The sequence below is a fragment of the Panthera pardus genome, unplaced genomic scaffold (genome assembly GCF_024362965.1).
Source record: "Panthera pardus isolate Hobbes unplaced genomic scaffold, ASM2436296v1 HiC_scaffold_12, whole genome shotgun sequence".
In the NCBI taxonomy this organism is placed as follows: Eukaryota; Metazoa; Chordata; class Mammalia; order Carnivora; family Felidae; genus Panthera; species Panthera pardus.
Window position 1 is genome coordinate 76,155,180 of NW_026526677.1, and position 16,035 is coordinate 76,171,214.

The following is a 16,035-nucleotide window of genomic DNA, read 5'->3' on the forward strand; positions in this document are numbered from 1 at the left end:
AAAAAAAAAAAAAAAAAAGAAATGCTTTCTATTACAACAAAAAACTTGGAAATATAAGTACAGTTTTGTCTCACAAAACACTGATTAAAAAATCGTATTTTTCTAGTGACTTACATTAAAATTTCAGAATTGTACTATATAGGCCCTAAGCAAAACTGTATTACCTCCTGTCGAAATGTTCCAGATCACTGAAAAAGTCTATCAAACTGCAGAAGAAAAAATAATTTAACACCTATGGGTGCTATACTTCAGTAAAATAGTTAAAAACAAAAATCTCTTCTTTCAGAGGCTTGAAGTATTTATTATATGGCTCAAATCATTCTTAGGCACTTGGGTGTAAGAGATTCAGGAGGCTCTCTGAAATGGTAATGCGAAGTGGGTGGGCCTCTAAAGATCACTTTACTACTGAATATTTACCATTGGCTGATAATGGTCCCGGAACCAAGAGGGATACTACAGATTTTTTTTTAATTGTTGCTCAACAAGGCTCTTATAGTACAGTTACATAATTAGAGAAAAGCTCTATTTGTTTAATAATTTGTTTGGCATCTATTTACTAAGCACCCATTATGTGTCCAGCACTATAGGAACTGAGAATACACTGAAAACAGCTACAAACTCTGTCCCCCAGGAGTACAATTGTGTGTGCGCGCAAGTGTGTGTGTGCGCACGTGTGTGTAGCCAATAAATGAAAACAAAATAAGAAGTTCTATTGCATTTTAGAAGGTGGATTGGATTGAGTTAATTTACAACTAGACAGAAAACTCTAGGCTCTTCTCTGGGGAGCCTTTAGCTGGGGCCGTTTATTTACTGATGGTTTTCAATCTGCACAACCAGGTTTGAAGCGTGGCTTGACTATGTGACCAGAGGGGTATAAAAGATCTCCTGGGACCTTTTGCACAGATGTTGGTGTTCAATCCAGGGACTACTGTGTGGATACGACGACATGGGGAGCTTATATATGCCTGGGGTCTCCCAAGTCCCTAATGTCTGCCCATACTTTTTCTTGATGCACTAGATCCTTTGCCTTTAAAGAAAAACCTTAGGGGTGCCTGGGTGGCTCAGTGGGGTAAGCGTTTGACTCGTGATCTCAGCTCAGGTCATGATCTCACAGTTCGTGGGTTTGAGCCCCTTGTGGGGCTCTGCGCTGACAGCACTGACCCTGCTTGGGATTCTGTCCCTCTCTCTCTGCCCTTCCCCCACTCTCTCTCTCTCAAAATAAACTTAAAAACAAACAAACAAACAAACAAAAAAAAACCCAAACCTTAGATGAAGAATGCTCAGTGAAGTCTGGAGTTCTTCAAATATCTGAATCTGTGAAATCCTGGCAAAAGACAGTAAGTATGCAGAGAAAAATAAAGCAGGAAGAGGATGAGCAATGCTGAGAGGTCACATCTGAATAGGATGACCATGGAAGGCCTGAGAAGGTAATTTATGAACAAAGATTGTAGAAGGAAATGAATCTTGCAAATGATTAGGGAAGAACACTCTAATCAAAGCAAACAATGTGTTTTGTAAAGGCACTGGGGGCAGAAGTACGCATGGTGTGTGTAATAAATAGCAAGGAGGTTGCTGTGGCTCAAGCAGACTGGATGGGAAAAACCTAAGGGAAAGCCAGACTGAACAGGGCCTCGTGAAAAACTACAGGGGCTTTTTCTTCATGCGGGAGTGACTGGATCTGAAATATGTTAGGATCACTGACAGGTGAATTGAGAATGGGGGGGTGGAGGAAGAGCACAGGTAGAAAAAGAGAGAGGAGTTTGGAGGGTACTGGAAGAATCTAATCAAGAAACAGCAATGCAGGTTGGACCACCGGTAGTGACGAAGGCGTGAGAAGCAGATTCTTTATGTATTCTGCAGTAATGCCACAGGACATTTACAGAGTCAGGACACAAGTGACATAACGGGAAGAGTCAAGGATCACTTCAAGGTTTTTGGCCTGAGCAACGGAAAGAATGGTGTTTCCACTAGGACACGACACAGAGTAAAGGCTGAGAACAGAGCAATTCAGATTGGGGAGTGTTAGCGGTTGGAGAGGTCTACTAACCATCCAAGTAGAAATGTCTAGCAGGCTGCTGGCCACAGAAATCTTAAGCTGAGAGGAGAGGTCTGGGCTAGACTTTTGAAAGTCACCACCAAACAGATGGAATTTAAATCCAGGCAGCTAGATGAGATTATAAAGGGAGTATGCAGATGAAGGAGAGCTCCAAGGACTGAGTTCTAGGGACTCCAACAAAAGAGGTGGAGAGATGACAAAAACAACAGAAGCAGAGAAGAGGACCAGAAGACTGTGGGGTCCAAAAGCCAAAGGAAAAAATGGCTTCAAGAAGAGTTCAACTGAGATTTAAGATGAACTGACAAGTGGATTTAGCAAGAGAAGTCACTGGTGACTCTGAATGAGCAGCTTCACTGGAATGATGGGGTCAACCCACCTGGACGATGGGCGTAAGGGAAAAGGGAGGGAGAAAAATCGGGGCAGCAAATACAGAAAGCCCTGAAGCAATTCTGCTGTAAGAGGGAACCAATGAAGTAGAGTAGTTGCTAAAGGGAAATGGGACTGAAGAGGTTTATTTGCTGTTTAAGCTGAAAGAAATGACAGTGTCTGTCATGATTCAGGAGAGGGGATAAAATTGTTTTTTAAAATGGCACAGTATGTAATAGTGCTCTAGGTGGCATGTGCCTCACCAAAAGTGCTAAGTCACTCAAGCAAGAGAAATGAGTCAGTAAAAATACTGTGTAGGCACTGTGTGCCCGCAGTGCTCCAGGACTTTACACGTATTGTTTTCACCCTCACAACAACCTTGACGGAGGTTCTGTCATTATCCCCATTTTACGTATGAGAAAACTGAGGTGGAGAGTAGTTAAAAAACTTACTGATGGTTACACAGGTACTAAGGGTTTTGATTTTGAACACAGGCCGCTTGGTCCAGAGTCCGCGCTCTTAGCTAATACATAGCCCATCCCTCATGCACCCTCTCAGGAGTCATGACATCTCTCCGGGTTGGAGATGGTTTTTTGCTTTACTGTTTTTTTGTTTTTTTTTTTTTAAAGAGTAGTTTTAGGTTCATAGAAAAATTGAGAGGAAGGTACAGAGATTTCCCATATACCCTCCTGACTCACACATGCAGACTCCCCTATTATCCATGTCCCCCTCTACCAGGAATTGGGACATTTGTTATAACAGATGAGCCTACACTGACACATCATAATCACCCAAGTCCATCGGTAGTTTTTTGTTTTTTTTCAAGATTTTCTTTTTAAGTAATCTCTACATCCAATGTGGGGCTTGAACTTACAACCCCAGAGAGATCAAGACCCTGGCAGGCTCAGTCAGGCGGCCCCCAAAATCCATAGTTTATAGTTCACTCTTGGTGTCATATATTCTATGAGTCTGGAAAAGTGTGTAATGACATGTATCTACCAGTATAGTATCATATAGAACAGTTTCATTGTCCTAAAAATCCTCTGTGCATTTATTCATCCCTCTTCTTGCCCCTCACTCAGCCCCTGCAACCTCTGATCTTCTTGCTGTCTCTATGGTTTTGCCTTCTTCAGAATGTTGTATGGTTGAAATCGTACAGTTTATAGCCTTTTCAGACTAGTTTTTTCATTTAGTAATACGCATTTAAATTTCCTCCATGTCCTTTCACAGATTGACAGCTCGTTTCTTCCTAGCCCTAAACAAGACTCCCTTGTCTGAATGTTTCACAATTTATTCACCCATTCACCTACTGAGGAACATCTTGGTTGCTCTCAAGTTGTAGCAATTATGAATAAAGCTGCTATCCACATCTCTGGGCAGGTTTTTATGTGAACGTACCACTTTCAACATCTCTGGGTAGATATGACTGCTGGATCATATGGTAAGAGAATATTAAGTTGTTTAAGAAACTGCCGAACTGTCTTCCAAAGTGACTGTACCACTTTGTATTTCCACTGGCAACGAGTGAGCATTCCTTTTGTCCACATCCTCACCAGCATTTGGTGTTGTCAGGGTTCTGGATTTTGGCCATTTTAATAGGTGCACAGTGGTATACTTCACTGTTAATTTGCATTTCCCTGATGACATAGGATATACAACATGTTTTCTTTAAAAAAAACTTTTTTAATGTTTATTCATTTTTGAGAGACAGAGTGCGAGTGGGGGAGGGTAGAGAAAGAGGGAGACACAGAATCTGAAGCAGCCTCCAGGCTCTGAGCTGTCAGCACAGAGCCCGACACGGGGATCAAGCTCATGAACCGTGAGATCATGACCTGAGACGAAGTTGGACGCTCAAACGACTGAGCCACCCAGGAGTCCCTATTTTTTTTCTTTAATTTACTTATTTATTCTTGGGAGAGAGAGAGCACATGTGCTCGTGACTGGGGCAGAGGCAGAGAGAATCCTAAGCAGGCTCTACGTAGTCAGAACTGTGAGATTGTGAGAACTGTGACACCATGACCTGAGCCTATCAAGAGTTGGAGACTTAACCGACTGAGCCACCCAGGTGCCCCTAGAACATGTTTTCATCATAAACTTACTTGACATTTGTACATATTTGGTGAGATGTCTATTAGGTCTTTGGTCCATCTTTTTTTTTTTTTTTTTTTCAAAAATTTTTTTTTTTCAACTTTTTTTATTTATTTTTGGGACAGAGAGAGACAGAGCATGAACGGGGGAGGGGCAGAGAGAGAGGGAGACACAGAATCGGAAACAGGCTCCAGGCTCCGAGCCATCGGCCCAGAGCCTGACGCGGGGCTCGAACTCACGGACCGCGAGATCGTGACCTGGCTGAAGTCGGAGGCTTAACCGACTGCGCCACCCAGGCGCCCCTTTGGTCCATCTTTATATCGGGTTACCTATTTTCTTATTGTTGACTTGTAACAGTTATTTATATTTTTTGAATAATAGTCCTTTACCAGATGTTATCTTTTATAAATATTTTCTCCTTAGATCTGTTGCTTGTCTTCTCATTCCTTTGACACTGTCTTTCACTGAGCAGGTTCTCATTTTTATAAAGTCCAGCTTATTAATCCTTTGTTTCATGGATCACACCTTTGGTGTTGTATTTAAAAAGTCATTGCCACACCCAAGATCATCTGGGCTTTCTCATACGTTATCTCCTAGGAGTTTCACAGTTTTACATTTACATTTGGGCGGGATGTCATGTTTTATTTTTAGCAATTAATTGAGAAATGCATTCCTGCCAAAAATTTATAAACCCCATACACCCAGTGTCACAGTGTGAGTGATTTTAGAATGTGGAATACTTATGCTGACTGTTGAAGTGCTTGGCATGGAACATTACAAGTTGCATACTGACATCACAGGAACCATGTTGACTGACTAAAAGCACCAAAATCAAAGTCAAAGGGAATGAGTTTTAAAAATAATGTTTTGTTCTTCTGCTTAGAGGGAATCTGGAAGATACAGAAAATGATCCCCTATAATCCCATTACCTGAATATAACAACTGATAACGTTTGAAATATTTTCTTTCATTCTTTGCATGCATACACACATTCATATATAAAATAAAAACTCACTGGCACCATTCTGTATGTAGTTTTAAATCTTCGGAATTCTTTCCCCACATAACATTGAAAATATTTTTCCATCCTCTTCAAAAGTGTAATTTTTAATAATGCCTGCATAGTATCTAGTATGTATGTGCCAACATTTACTTCAAAACATTTTCCAATTTTCCCACTGCAGACAACACTTAAATTACTCCATATGCAAATCTCTATCTCACTGTTGTCTTGGGAAAATTTCCCAGGGCTGAGTTAAAGGTCAAATCTTAAGCCTCTTGATGCACGCTGACAAAATGCCTTTCGGTGCAGTAGCTCAATCTTGATACCCTACAAGCAGCATAGGAAACACTTTCCTCAAATTGCTGTCACTTGGACAAATAAAAACTACATTTGAGTTTCATTTTTCTTTCCTTTCTTTTTTTTAAGTAGGCTTCACACCTGGTGCAGAGCCCAACGTGGAGCCTGAACTCATGACCCTGAGATCAAAACCCAAGGTGAGATAAGAGTTGGATGGACACTTAACTGAACCACCCAGGCGCCCCCAAAATACATGAGTTTCTTTGATTATCCTCGGCTAAACACCACTTTCATACGCTTACTACCTGTTTGTATTTCTTTTGTGAACCACTTATTCATGTCTTTGTTCATTATTCTATGAAATGTTTACTACTTTTCTTAAGACTATTATAAAGGTACTACAATAACATTGAGTATCAACCTTTTTTCTGCCCACAAATATTTTCTCCACGTCAGTACATTTTGATTTTTTGATACTTTGAGACATGCAAAAATTAACAATTTCTATGCAAACTTAGAGCTTTTCCTTTGATTCTTCCACTGTTTTTCTGCTTACAGAGAATGCATTTTCTAGATGACATTCAAAATCTCAAACAAAGCTTACTAAAAAACTGAAAATCAGAACAGAAATTTTCACCCTATACGGTTTGTCTTAAAGCATTTTCATGATCTTTGGGAGAAGATGCCATCCATGGGGAACAAAGCTAACATTTAATGGGTAGCAATCATGTTTCAGATTCTGTTCTAGACCTTCTCTACTTTTAATTCTCATTTTGCGATCTCAATTTTACAGATGAGGAAACTAAACACATCAGAGAGGTTAAACACTGGTCTATCAGAAAGGAAGTCAGAGGTACTTTTAAGGAGAGAGTATCCAATTAGACTTATCCACCAAATGAGTTACCTCTTCGTCGATTTTATCTTCTAAGGCATCAATATGACGTTCTTTAAGAAATCGCTGTGTTTTTTCCAATTGGTATTTCACTAATTCCTCTATGGCATCTTTTTCTTCCTTGTCCACAAATTCTTGTACTGCTTCGCCCATTCCCCTTTCGGTTAGAAGTGAGAGCTGCACATTCTATAAAAGAGGTACAAACCACTGCCACTGGATGCAGAAATCAGGATCTATTCCTTACCAAATAATTCTATCCGAGCAAGAAAAATTATAGTCTAATGTTACCAGGGGAAAAAGACAAAAAAGTTATCTAGTTATTGAAGGGAAAACAAAACAAAACAATGGGCAGTAATTAAGCCTACTAACAAATATTCAGGGCTAGAAAAAGCCAAGTAAAAACCAGATACAGGAGTAGTGTAAAAGACAGGAAGAATGCAGAGGCCCTAGTGGTTGGGATAAATGGTCCTGAAATGGTAGCCAATGACTAAGAGACTAGGTTAACCAGTGCAGCAGGCAGAATGATGGCCCCTAAACATGTCCACATCCTAATCTCTGGGACCTGTGAGTATATTATAAGGCAAAGGATAATTGAGCTTACAGATTACTAATCAGCTGGCCATACAATTGGGAGGTTACAGGGACTATGCAAGTGGGCCCAGTGTAATCACAACAGGGGGTGAGAGGGAGATGGAACTGGCAGGAAATGGCCAGAGAAATAGAACATTGCTGGCTTTGGAGGTGGAAGTAGCAGGCTGTGAACCAACAAATGTGGACACCTTTAGAAGCTGGAGAAGATAAGGAAATGGAGTCTCCCCTAGAGTCTCCAAAAAGGAACACACAACCCCACTAATACCTCGGTTTTAGGCCAGTGAGACTGGTGTCAGATTTTTGACCTACAGAACTCTAAGACAATAAATCTGTGTTAATTTAAATTATTAAGTTTGTGGAGACTTGTTTCAACAGCAATAGGAAACGAATACAGCCAGATCTTAAAGTGACATATACTCATGCCAACAAAAAGTCGCTGCACCGTCCTGTGGCTATATTCCTCGAGTTCTGAAACTACATCCGGATGTGACAAAAGTAAATCCTGGATTCAGAAACATTCGGTAGAGAAAAGAAGGAAGAACAGAACAACATCAACAACAACAGCCACAATAATAATACCATCAAGCACTGATTTTTCTTAATGTAGAGTAACTATACATGAGTATAATTCATTCTTACCCTACTTACTTCATAGAGACCTTGTGAGGATCCTCTACGTTTACTTATTTATTTTTGAGTGTTTATCGTTTAGGGAGAGTGAGAGAGAGCGTTTGCAAGGGAGGGGCAGACAGAGAGGGAGACAGAATATCAAGCAGGCTCTGCTGGCAGCACAGAGCCCAATGCAGGGCTCGAACTCACAGACCACCGTGAGATCATGGCCTGAGCCGAAATCAGTAGTTAGGTGCTTAACCAAATGAGCCAACCAGGTGCCCCTCGTTTCAAGTATCAACTATACATGACCCAAATTCAAGTCTGCTATCATAAGATAGCCATTATTCAAAATGTAAACTGTAATTAAGAAATTACCTTTTCCGCAGTTTGAAAATACTGTTTTACAAGGTCTTCTACTCTTAGAGTTGTGCCTTCTGAAGGTTTTGTGATTAACTTCCCTAAGTTGATTTCTTCTCCTAGAAAAAAGAAGTCCGTGGAAAAACAGTAGCTTCCATTACAGTGTTAAAGTACCCAAACTTATGGCAAGTCTGGCTCAGTGGAGGCGGAATGGCCAGACCGTATCAACAATCAGCTTGAGGCATTTTGAGGCAAAAACATGGCATTTCTACTGACAGCTGCAGTCTCCTCCTCAAAGCTCGTATTTTTCCACATCTCCAAGTACTACGTCTCCTACAGCACAGGGTGGTCTTCAGACCTCTGGGGATCTCCAAAACGACTTCAAGGGATGTTCAGGGACAAAACTACTTTCATAACACCGAGATGTTATTTACCTTTCCCACTATACTGACAATTACAAAAGCAATTTTGGGTAAAATCGCCAGTTCCTCATTACAAACCAAGGCAGCAGCTTGGAACTCTGCAACAGTCACCACCACATACGCACAGCTCAAAACAAAACAAAAAGACAGCCAGTTTCACTCATGAATGTCTTAGATGAAACTATAAAAATATTGATTTAATTAAATCTCAGCCCTGAGGTATATGCCTTTTTAATAGTCTGTGAGACAAATGGGATGTATGCTAACAGCACTTTTGCTGCTTTCTGAAGCAGGATAGTTGTTGCAAAAACAGCAGGTGAAGAATAAAAAGAGTATTGGGTAGGAAGCCAAGAAGCATAGGGTCCAGTATCTACTCTGCTGGTAACTCTTGTCAGGGAAACAAATATTAGCTGTCTGACATACTGGACCTGGCCATGAAAACCCAATGATAAGACAGGATCCCTGCCTGTGAGAACAAATGATTACAATTAAGGTGGGAAGTGCCACATGAGGGAAGAACAGAGAATATGACTCACAGGAAAGAAATGAATTAATCTTCTCAGAGAAGGTTGAAAATAACGTGCAAATATCAAATGCAGCTATATCATTTGAATCAAGACCTCCAGAATGAGTAAGATTCACAAGGCAAAACAGGAAAAAGAAAAAAAATTTGATGCAGAGGGAAAAATACATGCAATGGCCTAGAGGGTAAAGAGGCACAAAGTTCAGTGTGCCTCTTGCAAAGTACTAGAGACAAGTAAACAGAAATCGTTTCTAAATTTCAAGACAGAATTAACATCATGACTTCCTAAGTATGAAGTCATGCCAGACACTGTGATAAGACCGTTTACACGCAGTGTGTCTTCTAATCCTTAACCACAGTTCTGTGAGGCAGGCTCACGTACTATCCTGATTTCACAAACAAGAAAATCAACCATCAGATAGGTTATGTACTTTTGTACAATGTCACACACGTAGTTAAGAAGCAGAGCTGACCAAAATAACAAGAAATGCTTTCAATAAAACACACAAAAACGTTGTTTTTTTTAAGTTTATTATTTATTTGGGGGGGGGGGGGAGAGAGAAGAATGCCAAGCAGGCTCTACACTGTCAGCATAGACCACCATGCAGGGCTCGAACTCACGAATCGACAGAACATGACCTGAGCCAAAATCGAGAGCTGGATGCTTAACTGACTGAGGCTCCAAAGTGCCCCTTCTGTTTTGCAATTTATGTTTAAACCAAAAAGGAATCATTAGAATAAAACTGACTATGGATGAAACTCAAGTAACAACATACTATTTCTATATTCTGTATTATTATGATCTCAAGGGATTGATAAGGATGGACAATTAAAGAAAACCATGATCAATAAGCAACTAGTTAAAATCCATAGCATAAGAAAGTAATTATCTGACACAGATTTTTTCCTAAAACAGTGTTTTATGAGTTCCACTTAAATACCTGAACGAGGGGTACCTGGCTGGCTTATTCGGTTAAACATCTAACTCTCGATTTCGGCTCAGGTCATGATCTCATGGTTCATGAGTTTAAGCCCAAAGTCTGGCTACATTGTGGGGCTACGTGCTAACAGCACAGAGCCTGCTTGGGATTCTCTCTCTCTGCCCCTTCCTCCACTCGTGTGTGTGGACTCTCCCTCTCCCCCTCTCTCTCAAAATAAATAAATATCTGAACCAATGTTTCAGGTTGAATTAATAGCATGGAAAATTTGGTCACAATTTGACATTGAAAACAGAAGCTCCATTAAAGCTCGGTTAATAAAAACCTAAACAGCTTACCTATAAAAAAAAAAAGATATTTTTCTATAAAAATTCTCTGGCTCAATAGCTTTAAGAAGAACCTCTATATTTAACATGATCAGTATTTCTAATGAAGAAGCACTATTTCAGTTGGATGGCCTTTTTTATAAATACATTTAAAATAAGAACAATTAGGGGCACCTGGGTAGCTTTGTTAGTTAAGCATCCGACTCTTGGTTTTGGCTCAGGTCATGATCTCACACGGTTCGTGAGATCAAGCCTCAAGACAGGTAGCTCGTGGAGCCTGCTTGGGATTCTTTCCCCACCCCTCCCCCACCCCTCCCATGTTCGCACATGTGCTCGCTCTCTCTCAAAATAAATAAAACGTTTAAAAAAAATGCAATTAGTTATTATGAAATTTAATTGGAACTTAATTATGTGGTCATCAGAGACATCAAATACCTCTTATTCCAAGACTCGAGTTGTCCTAAATCCTGTATACTCAAAAGTTGAAATACTTGCGTAAAATTTGAGTATATTCTCTAAACATTAACAATGTATAGTCAATAATGTATACTTTGAGCAATAAATCTCTAAAGTCTGTGTGTACTGTTAGCAGCACTATTTTCACAAACTATGTCTGCAGAGAAAATGTCCCTTTCTTTATTAACATCCACAGGTTTAAAAATGATGGCTATCTAATGTTTAGAAGACGAGATTTAATTATTCCGGTATCAGCTTGCCCAAGATATGAGAAATAATCACAAAAACATTTCCATTAGTTTATATTCCTTTTACTAAAACCTGATTTTTATACATCCTATAAAAAGCATTTTTTTAATCTGTAAAGGTAACTGGCTTACCTGTGTTCTCCTTTTGTTCTCTGTGCCTGAAAAAATGGATAACATCTTTTGGGTTAGCTACCCGATCCACAAATTTCTGGCTAAAGCGAAGAACACTGAAAGGTTCAAAACCTCCACTATAGTCCACCTGGAAATACAAAGCAAGCTATGAAGGCCTGGAAACAGTTTACCAATTCCATTATTTATGTTGCTGCTTTTAAGATAGTAAGTTAATGTTCTATAATTCATGTTAAAAGATCATGATGGTGTTACACCTTTTATTCTACTGAGGAAATAAAGCTTCAAAGGTTTCTAAGCTTACACAAGACACTTTGCTTGATGGAATCAAGATACAGCAAGAATTCCCACAAGATCTGAAGGAGTTACTCTTCCCAGGATAACACTGAGAGCCTGGGCACCAGGAGTACCATCTGGAAAGGAGGGGAAGTTTCTAAACGGGAATATTTAAAAAAATTTTTTTTAACGTTTATTTATTTTTGAGACAGAGAGAGACAGAGCATGAACGGGGGAGGGTCAGAAAGAGGGAGACACAGAATCTGAAACAGGCTCCAGGCTCTGAGCTGTCAGCACAGAGCCTGACGCAGAGCTCGAACTCACGGACCGCGAGATCATGAACTGAGCCGAAGTCGGCTGCTTAACCGACTGAGCCACCCAGGCGCCCCTAAACAGGAATATTTAAACTTTCAAAACAGAAAGAAAATTCTCCACTGAAATAAAAGGCTGGCCCTAGATGCATTAGTGAATTGCTATCATCTCAGGGATATACTCTCACACTGAGGAATAAATGCTGGGAAGATCCATGCAGAAACAGAATCAAATGTGTTAGCTTTGAGAAATGATTACCTTTAAAACACAGTATCTGTTTACAACAGTCACTCTCCAGGCAGGCTCTAAGTTAACAAGTTTATGGTCATACTTTCACAAAGAGAAATACATACATCTTTTTCCAAGAGAAATAATCATTTCCCTAAACTAGCTGTTCTAAAAACAGGCTCTGGGAACTAACATTGTGCTGCATCGCTGGCCTATCCAAACTATTCCCTAACCTCCACCCAATTTATACTCTTCATCACTTTTAGCACTAGCTGGCATTCTGTTCATTTATTTGCTACCTATTTTTTATGTCTCTCCTCATACCTCCATCTCCCATAAGCCCCATAAATTAAAAACCTCTTCTATTTTACCATCACTGTGTCCCTCAGCATGCAGAACAGAATGTACTTCAAGTGTTTGCTCACTTACTCATAAAATTAACATGGGTCCCCTAGTTGATATAACATACTTTGGAATATTACATACATAAAAATATTTGTTATTTTGTTTCATGAATTTACTGTGTTTAGGAAAAGGAATGCCAACTTTCTATTTAAGTTTGGTTAGTTCTAATGGTATCAGACAAACATAGATGAGAAACATGCGATCTTCTAACCTGACAAAGAGAACAATGTGGTTCTCCCAAAGCAACTATGTATTATATCACTACCACGTCCATGTTATATAGCAGAAAATGCTAAATGCTCACGCTACAGGGTCCCCCCAAAATTCTTCACACACTTTCTCAATTATACTCCAGCTTAACCTGATTCGTAATCTTCTGCTCTGAAGAGCCACAAAACTTGTTCACTAAGCAAACTTCATTGAGGGGTCCACAGTGTGCTAGGTACTCTGCGAAGGGCCTATTTTTAAATCACCATAAAAAAGCATAATCTTGGTTGTCAAGAAATTCACAAGCTGACTGGCAAGACAAACATGTAGATAACTGCCAGCAGAATGTGAATGGTACTAGAACAAGTACGTACAAAGCAGACCGAAGACACAAAGGAAGAAGCATTGCTTCTGAAGGGAGGTCAAGAAAGGCTCCTAGAAGAGGGGAAACTTTAAGTGGATGTTGAAAGAAATGCTATGGAAGGAGAGCAGCACACTCCACACAGCAGGATCAGCAGGGACAAACGTATGAGAGGAAAATAAACTCTACTGGGCCCAGGGAACGGCAACTTTTAACCTAATATGGCTGGAGCTTAGAAGGTTCTGGCAGAAAAGGGAGGAAGAAGCCAAAGAGTTTGGTTTTGACCAGGTCATATAAACCGTTCAATGCCATGCAAGAGTGTAGACTTCTTCCTGTTAGCACTAGGGGACTATTAAGTCCCTTTCAGCAGGAAAGACGTGCAAGACTGTGTTTTACAAGGATGATTTTGGCATTAGTGTGAATAGACTAGAGGTGGAGAGAGGGGGAAAACTAATGGCAGAGTCAGGTAGGAGGCTGCAGTTACAGGCCAGATAAGAGAGAATGAAGGCTCAATCTCAGCAATGACAATGGAATAGAAGGCACCAGATTACTTCCTGTGCAAAGGTCAATTATGTAATTCATTTAAATTTTGTGAATCTATGAGGTGCAAACCTAGGTCATACACTGGTTTGAACCCATTCATGCCTGAACCCAGGCATGGCTTCAACTGTTCTCTCTGTACCTTCATACTCTACATCCCAGAGTTTCTCAAATTTTAACGTGCATACAAATCTCTCGGTGATCTTATTAAAACGCAATTCAGGGGCACCTGGCTGGATCAGTTGGCAAAACATGCGACCCATGATTTTGGGGCCATGACTTCGAGCCCCACACTGGGGGTAGAGATTCACATAAAAAAATAAAATCTTTAAAAAATGCAATTCAGTGGGTCTGATGTAGGGCTTGAGATTCTGCATTTTTAAGAATTTCCCAGGTGATGTCAGGGCTGCTGTTGTGATTATTCTTTGAGTACCTGGGTTTAGGGGGGCTCACGGACCTCAACAAGGAGGTTTAAGCTAGAGGTAAAGATTTGGGAATCATCACTCCATAGGTGGTCATTAAAGCCACATGCCTAGGCTGAAATGGAAGCTCAGAGAGAGGATGGGTCAAACATAACTCGGAGAGGGGCGCCTGGGTGGCTTGGTCGGTTAAGTGTCCGACTTCGGCTCAGGTCATGATCTCACGGTCTGTGAGTTCGAGCCCCGCGTCGGGCTCTGTGCTGACAGCTCAGAGCCTGGAGCCTGTTTCAGATTCTGTGTCTCCCTCTCTCTCTGCTCCTCCCCTGTTCATGCTCTGTCTCTGTCTCAAAAATAAATAAACGTTAAAAAAAAATTAAAAAAAAAAAAAAAAAAACATAACTCGGAGAGAATGCCACAGTGATTCAGTCAGATGAAAACAATCTACTGGCTTTGACAACTGAAGGTCATCTTTCCCACCTGAGATGGTGGGGTGAGAGCCTTGCTTATAGTGGACTGGGGAACAGAATGTTAGATGCACAGTAAGAGCTATGTATTTGGAGGGATTTGGAAGAAAATAAAGACAGGCAGAGCTAGCTGCAGGGAAAGGCACAGGGACAAAAAAAAAAAAAAAAAGAGTTGTTACTTTGTTTATATGATGACAGAAAACGGCAGTAGCTTTACAGGCATAGGAAGCATTTCAATTTCTTAGAATTGTTTAATCCTCTCAAATACTTATTCTTTCATCGTATTTATCAAGCACTTGCTGTATGCCAGAACTGTTTGGAGATCTTTGGACACATGAGGTAACAAAATCCACAAAGTTGCACGCTTTCATGGAGCTTACAGCTTTGTAGCTGAGGACACGTTAATAATCAAAATAATCACATTGTATACAGTAGGTTAGGAGGATGTATTGTGGTAAACAAAGGACAAGGAGACCAGAGTAAGGGAAATCAGGAGTGCTGGTGAGAAGGTATGGGGGTGCCATCTCATTTGGGGGGGCCTCACTGAGCAGACATAGAGAAGGGTAGTATGTTAGAATAGGGGACAGCAGGGAAGCCACGGTGTCTGGGATGGAGAATAAAGAGGGAGATAGTAGAAGATAAAGGCAGAGATCTCAGCCAACCTATTAAATAGAACAGATTATTTAGAAAAGGAAACAAGTATCAAACCTATCAGAATCAAACTATGATTAAATCAAATCCTGGTACCTTTATTATTTCTGGTACAAGCTGGTGATTGCTCTTATTATTATACATATCCTTCTTACTAATTAAAATAATAAAGTTTAATTTATCTAAGTAGGACTTACTCGAAGTCGTATGAGAGGCTTCTCTGGCTGTCGAGAGTTTCCCAGACGTTCTCGCTCAGCATTTTCAAGCATTTCTTTAATCTCAAAATAAAAATACTGTCATGACTTGGGGCAAAGGGATACTGGCATCTAGCAGGTGGAGGTGAGAGATATTGCTGAAATCCCTACAGTGCAACCTCCCACAACAGAGAATTACTCAGTCTATGATGTCTCGGCTGACAGACCTGACGTAGGCCTGACCAATCAATCTGTCTTCCACCTCCCAGGGACACATCCACGACCTGAGTCCAACAGAACCACTGGGAAAACTAGGCTCTTTCGGCTGTAGGGACATTTTGAGTCTGCGGGCCACCGCATGGACACGCCCACCTCTTCAAAGTGAAGCGTAAGACAGCTACCTACAGAGGGGGTGTCATGGGACCAAACACGGAAGCAGATAGAAACTGCAGTCCTGATGGGAGTTTTTAGACTGAATCCTCCCGAATCCATCATACTCTGCAGTTTTTCAGCTATGGGAGTTACGTGCTGCCAGGAATGCTGTGCCACTGGGCAAGTTATTCCATCTAAAGTTCGGTTCCTTTCTATAAAATGCAGATGGCACAATCTACCCACCTACAGCATTGTTGAGTGGATTAAACGGAAAATGCTGTCACCAGTGCCCAGAATATATA

General features: G+C 40.6%; 1 protein-coding gene across 8 annotated transcripts in view; it reads right to left on the bottom strand.

Moving 5' to 3' along the window:
- MRE11 (MRE11 homolog, double strand break repair nuclease) overlaps positions 1 to 16,035 on the bottom strand; it is a 75,627-nt gene that overhangs the window by 32,579 nt on the left and 27,013 nt on the right. For all 8 annotated transcript variants that reach the window (XM_019450109.2, XM_019450106.2, XM_019450107.2 and 5 more), the window contains 4 exons: positions 15,365 to 15,445; positions 11,308 to 11,434; positions 8,281 to 8,381; positions 6,715 to 6,888 (listed from right to left, as the gene is read on the bottom strand). In XM_019450109.2, coding sequence (XP_019305654.2) covers positions 6,715 to 6,888; positions 8,281 to 8,381; positions 11,308 to 11,434; positions 15,365 to 15,445 — 483 coding nt within the window. The remainder of the gene's footprint in view (positions 1 to 6,714; positions 6,889 to 8,280; positions 8,382 to 11,307; positions 11,435 to 15,364; positions 15,446 to 16,035) is intronic.